Raw genomic sequence first — 8,521 nt, 5'->3', positions numbered from 1 at the left:
AGAGGGGATTTCTGTTGCCTCCTAGAACACAAAAAAAAGCAAAAGATGAGGTTTGCACGTAGCGAGAAGCTAAACTACCTACCTCGGTCCCTCCCCACTCACCCACGCGTCTGCTCCCGGCTCCGCCTCCTCCTGCAGGGGGCCGACGGTCAGGTGAGGTTACCTGGGCGCCAGAGAAGCCCCGAGGGGCGGTGCGATCCTGTGTTTTCGGAGTCGCCCCACTCCCCGCCCCCAGGTCCGCAGGACTCTTTCCCCCTCTGCCCCCGCGCGTCCCCTGCCCCTCGGGCTTCAGCGCGCAATGACAGCCGCGCGCCGCGCTCTGCTCCCCTCCACCGACCTGGCGTGACGCAGGCGGAGACTACTTAAGGGCGGATTAGAGGCGGCGGCCGCGGATTCCCAGCCCTGCAGCCAGCTCTGCGCGCTCCGCCCCGGCCTCCCTCGCAGGTGGCAGCGCGGGAGCGCTCAGTGCCGACTGAAGTGCCAGGCACGGCGCTGGTGCCCGGACCCTTTCCCGGCCCCCAGCCCCGGGGGTGAGTGGCGCCCAGAGACCTCTCCAGAGGGCGCGGGAGTTGGAGGAGCTGCACGCTGCCACCCAGCCCCGCCCCTCGCCCGGGCACGGTGGGCTCAAAACCTGACCCTCCGGACGCGCGGGAGGTCGTGCCGGCTCTCTGGACCGCGCCAGCTGCCCCCTCAGTCGGGGTGCGCTTGAATTTCTTTCCCCATTTTTCTCTTTTAAGTACAATAAACGGGAGAGGAGGTTCGTGGATTTTTTTTAAAAAAATTGTTTGCTTCTTTAATTGCGGGGCAATTCGCTCCCAGCGGGGACGTGCGGCCCGGGGTGGGGCCAGGAGCAGGAAGGTGCCCGGTGCTGCCCACTCTTTGTCTGCTGCCTCCGGATGCACAGCGATGGGGGAATGGACCATCTTGGAGAGGCTGCTGGAAGCCGCGGTGCAGCAGCACTCCACTATGATCGGGAGGTAAGGGCGCCGAGCCGGCTGTCGGGCGGCCCCCGGGAGTCCCTTCTCACATCCGGACTGAGCCCCAACAGCCCCCCAGCCCATCCCCTGACCCTTCCCATCGTCCTCAGCTCATGCGTCTGTGTTCCCGCATTGAGAGATTACCCGATGTCCAGCGATGCCCCCCTCCTTCAGCTGCTCCTGCTCAGCGCCCCATCCCCTCCCTATGAAGTAACACTGGGGGTGCACTCTTCTCCCCACGGAAAAGGAGCTGTTGGCTCAGTCATGGTCCCCCCACTCTCGGGAGTCCAGCCAGTCTCCATCCGGTTCCCTAAATAGAATCTACAAGGAAGGCAGGATTGTATTTGGACAGAGAAGGACAAATGGGAAGATGGATTTGCTCTTCAGAGCAGATGTATCTTTCCCCAACAAATTTTTATTAAGCTAAACCAATTTAGCTGTTAAAACTTACTGTGTCAGAAACCCACACACCCAATTTTGTTTATGTATATATTCATAGCTATCTGCTTATGTAAAGCATTAAGTTCAATATTCATATTGAAGATAAACATCCAATCCAGTTAGAGTACTTATATACACACTCTGTGTAGGTTTTGAAATGTATTCTGTTCAGCTATTCGGTGTGCCTTTGCCATATCCAGAGGGAAGGTGTGTTTTGTGCCTCTGTACATTCCACATATACAGAAACCTATCTGTGGCAGATGTACCATGTCCAATGTACAGAGGACTATGTATCTGAGATCCCTGTAATATGAAGTGCTCCCAGCACCCAACAGAAAGGGAAGAGACACAGGTTTCCTAAAATCCCTAGTTCAGTACCATGCAGGGATGGACAGCTCCTCAGTCAAAGGACCTCTATAAACAACAGGGCAGGGAAGGGAGGAGCAGGGGTTTCCTAACTCAGTGACTCAGCCCATGAGAACCTCTCTCCATCCCTCTCCCCTGCTTAGGATCCTGTTGACTGTGGTGGTGATCTTCCGGATCCTCATTGTGGCCATTGTGGGGGAGACAGTGTACGATGACGAGCAGACCATGTTTGTGTGCAACACCCTGCAGCCTGGCTGTAACCAGGCCTGCTATGACCGCGCCTTCCCCATCTCCCACATACGTTACTGGGTCTTCCAGATCATAATGGTGTGTACCCCCAGTCTCTGCTTCATCACCTATTCTGTGCACCAGTCCGCCAAGCAGCGAGAACGCCGCTACTCTACTGTCTTCCTAGCCCTGGACAGAGACCCCCCTGAGTCCATGGGTGGTCCTGGAGGAACTGGGGGTGTGGGCAGTGGTGGTGGAAAACGAGAAGATAAGAAGATGCAAAATGCCATCGTCAATGGGGTGCTGCAAAACACAGAGAACACCAGCAAGGAGACGGAGCCAGATTGTTTAGAGGTTAAGGAGCTGACCCCACACCCGTCAGGGCTGCGCACTGCAGCGCGATCCAAGCTCCGAAGGCAGGAAGGCATCTCCCGCTTCTACATTATCCAAGTGGTGTTCCGAAATGCCCTGGAGATTGGGTTTCTGGTGGGCCAATACTTTCTCTATGGCTTCAGTGTCCCAGGGTTGTATGAGTGTGACCGCTACCCCTGCATCAAGGAGGTGGAGTGTTATGTGTCCCGGCCTACCGAGAAGACTGTCTTCCTGGTGTTCATGTTTGCTGTGAGCGGCATCTGTGTTGTGCTCAACTTGGCTGAACTCAACCACTTGGGATGGCGCAAGATCAAGCTGGCTGTGCGAGGGGCCCAGGCCAAGAGAAAGTCAGTCTATGAGATCCGCAACAAGGACCTGCCCCGGGTCAGTGTTCCCAACTTTGGCAGGACTCAGTCCAGTGATTCTGCCTACGTGTGAAGGGGCAAGTTTTGGGAAGGCCCAGGGGGTGACATGTAGCCCTGAGGCAGATGACTATTTGAGAGTGGCTAATATCTGCCCTCAATTATTTGACTCTCACTATTGAGATACAGGAAAAGGCTGGTTAGGAGAAGATGTTGCATCAATGGGAGAGGAGAGAAAGAATCATTAGTACATCACACCTCTGGTTCCACAGAGACAATTGGGTAGAGTGATGAGATGAATGAGTTGGCCTTTTTTTGGATCTTTTTCCTTTATGGCCTAGTCTGATCTTGATAACAGTGGACTTGTACAGCTACCAACTAGGACTTAGCTCTGCTGAGCTCTGTATCCTGGTGAATGGTGTGAGTCAAATACTTCATTGGTACAAAATTTGTGACTTATCTCAACACATCCCTTCATCCTAGGCTGCAAGACAAACATCCTTGAGGCATTCTTCATGTATCTCCCTCATCAGCATGCCCCTTTCCTCAACCCAAGATAGCATGCGAGCTTTTTCTTTTTTTAATCTGGCCTTACAGTAGACCTAATATGGTTTACCTGAAAGCTAGAGGGAATTACTTGGGGTGCTTTTTGGAGAATGGTCATGACAAAGGTTTGCATTAGAGCCCCATATGACTGGTCCTTAATCATTATAAAAACCTTAGGAATGTCTCAATATTTCCAATTGTCTAGCTCAAACTGCACTGGTGCTCTTTATTGGGGATAGGGTTTGGGTGGGAGGGAGGGAATTGCAATATGCAATTATAACACTTCTGTGAGATGGTTGTTGCACTGTTAGACATGTGTTTATGAGCTTTGGGATACTTCTGCCTTCCAGTATGTGGACTTTGGATAGCATTAAAATATTTTTTTTTGTTAATATCAAAGGTGTCTACTCGGAGCCACAGAATTTCTAGCTGGTGTATTCCATTTATTTTCTAATATAGTTTTGTTGTGCAATACAGCTGCACTTCATTTTGCCACTGTTTGAATTTACCTGTGTGCTCACACCAGAGACCTTAATCAGCCCATGTCAACCCCTATTTGTTATTTTATCAGTTATTTTTGAAATCTCCACAAAATCACTGGAACTAAATATTATCGGCTAACATGTGTTTATGAATGCTTAAGACATATACCAAAGGTTTAAAAACCTATTGCTTTGGACTGTGAATATATTTCCCTTTCTTTGCTCTTATTTATTTAAGTGCCATACAATACCTTTTATATCCACTGTGTATTTAGTTAAAGCATTGGCCAAGAGTAATATTTGGATAATGTGCTTTTATGAGTCCTGTTTCCTTTGCATCATCATTATAATTTTTATTTAGATATGGATGCAGTGTAACACACAACTGAGGATTTGTTTAAAATAAAGTTCTTGCCTTTTTTGGTAAAAAGGGAAGTCTGCATTTTTTAATTTTGATTGAGGTTCTATTTATTTAAATATATGTTCAAAATGTTTTATTACATATTTTAAAATGCAGAACACTGGGGGCAGGAAGTGAGAGATGGATGAATAGTATTTGAGGGATGACCAATAAAGTCCAATTATTCACTCACAAGTGAGAAGAGCCTGGTACATTTTATGAATGTTTAGAAGAGTGTGATGAGTTATTCAAATAGTAGTATTTACTAATTTTCTTCAATTTTAGCCCAAGATTTCTGTGTCTGTTTTTTCCCCCCTGAAGCTATCCTATATAATAAAGAGGTAATATGCAAATTAACCCTCACACCCTCACAAGATGGCTGCCTATGACCAGGCTGGCAGGGGGGTTAGTGAGGGACAACCAAACAACTGAACAAGCAGGCTGCGTGGGGCGACCAGGCCGGCAAGGGGTGCAGTAAGGGGTGACCAGGCCGGCAGGGGGGGGACAGTAAGGGGTGACCAGGCTGGTGGGGGGGGGTGGTTAGGAGCAACCAGGCCAGCAGGGAGGGGGCAATTGGGGGTGACCTGGCCAGCAGCGGGGGGCAGTTAGGGGCAATCAGGCCAGCACACAAATTCAGTGAGGGGTGAGCAGGCTGGCAGGGCGGGGGGCAGTTAGGGGCGACAAGGCAGGCAGGCAGGCAGGCAGGTGAGTGATTAGGAGCCAGCAGTCCAGGATTGTGAGAGGGATCCTGGATTGGAGAGAGTGCAGGCTTGGCTGAGGGTGCCCCCCCTCCCCAACCCATGCACAAATTTCATGCACCAGGCATCTTGTTTCTTATAATAAAATGTCAATGCTATATCACAGTAGCTCATTCCAGGAGTGAAATTTTTTTCCTTTTCCACCATACTTCCCTGTCATGAATTGTCACCACATATGGCAGGCATGTGGTGTTCTCTATCATCTCTTGAAGTTCTTATATGTAAAACGATGCTGATCCAACAGTCAAGCAGAACCCTCTAGACCAGCACTGTTCAATGCAAATAATGATGGAAATTTTAAACTATCTTTGCTGTTCTATATGGCAGCGACCATTGAGTTCTTAAAATGTGACTAGTGCCACTGAAGAACTCAATTTCTAATTTTATTTAATTTAAATAATCATATATGGTTAGTTGCTGCTGTATTATTATACAGCACAGTTCTAGACATTTAATCATTTATTTTTGGGTTCTTCCAAAGGAGACTGAGCCTTTGCTTACATGTCATAAGATATTGCATTCTCACACAATGCATTCTCATTTTTGGCCTTTTCTGTCTACATGTGGTCCACTTAGTTCAGTGGGCTAATGTTCTTTTTCAATTCTTTAATGTTACTCACCTTCTAATTCTAGTAAGCATTTTGTCTGAACACTGAAAAGCACTATGGAATTTCCTGGATGATTGTTTTTCAAACACACTTGTTGCACCCTTTAACTATAGCAAGGCAGATGCCAATTTTAGAATGAAAAGATTTCAACCTAAAGGTTTTCATCTGAAGTATAAATAGGCAGTTGAAAATGATTATTCTTGAGTACAGAAACAGATCCTCCTCTGTTTTGTGTCTGGTGAGCTAAAAATGTTTTAAGACACCTCCCAGAGATGGAGGAAGAGTGTTGCTTGAGATCTCTTAGCATATGCTTGGGTGTGAAAGAAGTAGGAATCTGTGTGGAAAACAAGGGCTGTTGTATTTGTGCCATGATGTACGATGACAAGAATAATAGTGTTTCCTGGTAGAAATACATTCCATATTAGTGGGGTGGATCTCTTTCTTCTCAGCATATAGGGTCACCCCTCAGAATGACTGATGTGTATCAGTCTGATTCTTTTGCTTTCTATTTAATGAAGGAAATATACTGATGATTTGATGCTTCACATAGCTATGTGATGGGTGTGACCTTAATCTGTACTTTGTGAGAGGACAGCCCTGATATCTTCTCTCAAATTTAAGAGCCTTTTGGTGCACTATAGCCCCTGGCCTGTGTGTATGCGTGCATTCGTGTGTGTGTGTGTGTGTGTGTGTGTGTGTGTGTGTGTATGCACGTGTGCATGCGCCTGCACACTTTGGTGTAGATAGTTTGTGCCAAATCTAAAAACTTGAAGAATAGACCAGAGAGAGTGAAGTTATTTAGCCCGGGAAAAGAAAAGCCGAAACCACAGAATTTGTAATGTTTTAGTCCTCAGATTTAAAGGGTTAACAAAAATATGAGAGCTAACAGCTATACTCTCTAGCTCTGGGGACAGAGGAAAAGGACTGGACTTAGAATGGAGGGTGTGAGAGGTTAGGAGGGATCAGAAAAAACATGATTTCTCTTTCACCTCTACTTTTTTTTTTAATGCTATTTCTTCTGCAGGGAATATCTGTCCCATCACCTCCTTTTGCTGGGTATGTTTCTCTTCACCCTTAAAATCAGTTTGGCTGTCCACTTCTCCAGACTGGCTTAGTGCCTCTGTAAAAATACAAATACTAAGTATTTTCAAATCTTTAGGTACTCTTATGGTTAGGGAAGGCTATACAATTTATATACAAAATGAGCTACCTTAGATAGTGAAAGAAAGGGGCAGGATCCTTAATTGAATGCAACACCAGAACAATGGGTATAAGTTGAATCTGTCTTGAATAAACCAAGTTGTGTACTTAAGACAATAAACAGCCATTAAGCCCATGTCCCAGGCCCTGGGGCCCCAGAGATAATTACAATACCTAAGTTTCAGCTCTTGAGAAGCATTGTCAAAGCTACTTCTCAGACAAAAGATAAAAATTATGTCAATAATAATGGGAGAATAGTAGTGTATTTAAGAAATATTAATGCCTTTGGCCCACTCCGGAATATCTAGATTAGAATCTCTGAGGCTGTAGTCTAGGCATCAATATGTGTGTGTGTGTGTGTGTGTGTGTGTGTGTGTTTGTATATATATATATATATATATATATATATATATATATATATATATTTAATCTTTATTGTTGAAAGTATTACAGATGTCCTCTTTTTCCCCTATTGACCCCCTCCACACCACTCCAGCCCTGCCCCAGGCCTTCACCGTACTATTGTCTGTGTCAATGAGTTATGCATATATGCATATAAGTTCTTTGGTATCAATATTTTTTATTTTCCATTCATCAGGGATTTGACTGTGTAGTCATGGTTGAGAACAACTGATCTGAAGACACTAGCATGAAACTATGAGAATCAGATGTTTGGAGGAGAAATTTGAAAAGGAGTTTTAAAAAAGGAAGTATGAAACGGTCACAAAAAAAGCTGCCTGTTTACATCGCATGTGAAATTAGTAATGAGAACAGAGATCTCAGAATTTTAGAAATGGAAGCAGAGGCCATAGCAAAGAGAGGAGCTGGCCAAGGTAGAACCTGTAGTGCCCAGAGGAGGAGCCCCATCATGGAAGTTGAAAGAGCTGGCTAGCAAAGGAAAATTGCAAGGTGATGCCATAAAGTTGAGGGAAATCGAATCTCAAGAAATAGGGTCTGTTATTAGTACTCAATTTTATTTAATTTTTTAAAATATATTTTATTGATTTTTTACAGAGAGGAAGAGAGGGATAGAGAGTTAGAAACATTGATGGAAGAGAAACGTCAATCAGCTGCCTCTTGCACACCTCCTACTGGGGATGTGCCCACAACCAAGGTACATGCCCTTGACCGGAATCGAACCTGGGACCTTTCAGTCCGCAGGCCGATGCTCTATCCAATGAGCTAAACCAGCCAGGGGTAGTACTCAATTTTAGTAAGTATTCAGCTAGATAAAAGGTAGATAAAAATCTCAGAAGCATCCACTAGGTTTGGTGAGTGAGTGGGAAAGGAGAAACTGTGAGCAGAGAGGACCCTTTTCTTTGAAGCTCCAGAACTCCTGCAGGTTCCAGGAAAGCTATTAAAATAAGAGCAGGTGAAAGGTAAATTGTCAATCTCATCTGGGTCAGGGCTCTGGTATTCAGTTAGGCATGGCAAGCCAGCTCTGTGACTATCCAAAGGTTATGTTCATGTAGAGATTGTTACACACAAGATAGCATGTATATTAGCTAAACACACATGGCTGAACCAAACCTAAATGAGTGGTTGTGGTTAAAATGTACTATTGTCAGCTTTGGGTCTTGAGGGCTTGTAGGCATAACTCTAGAGGCTTCTGAGGGATGCCTGTGCCGAGTGTCAATGCCTGACTTGCTGTTGTGAAATCAGGTCGACAATTCTGCCAGGCCAGTGTTCTAAGTCTCTAGTAGTGGTGGCCAAGAGTTCTGATAAATGGACCAGTCTTTTTTTTCTCAGCCCAAAGACTAGCAATGCTCTATAAAACATGT

The 8,521-nt window shown here is 45.8% G+C and overlaps 1 protein-coding gene across 1 annotated transcript; it reads left to right on the top strand.

Annotated features, from left to right (window-relative positions):
- Positions 1–906: 906 nt before the first annotated feature.
- On the top strand, positions 907–2,822 carry GJD2 (gap junction protein delta 2; the record flags this gene model as incomplete). Its single annotated transcript, XM_079769344.1, has 2 exons — positions 907–977; positions 1,928–2,822. 2 exons carry the CDS (start codon positions 907–909, stop codon positions 2,820–2,822), a joined length of 966 nt encoding a protein of 321 aa, XP_079625470.1.
- Positions 2,823–8,521: the final 5,699 nt, after the last annotated feature.

This window comes from Cnephaeus nilssonii (assembly GCF_951640355.1).
Source record: "Cnephaeus nilssonii genome assembly, chromosome: 4".
Lineage (NCBI taxonomy): Eukaryota > Metazoa > Chordata > Mammalia > Chiroptera > Vespertilionidae > Cnephaeus > Cnephaeus nilssonii.
The sequence above is the reverse complement of the archived record's forward strand: the minus strand, read 5'-3'. Positions and strand labels throughout refer to the sequence as shown.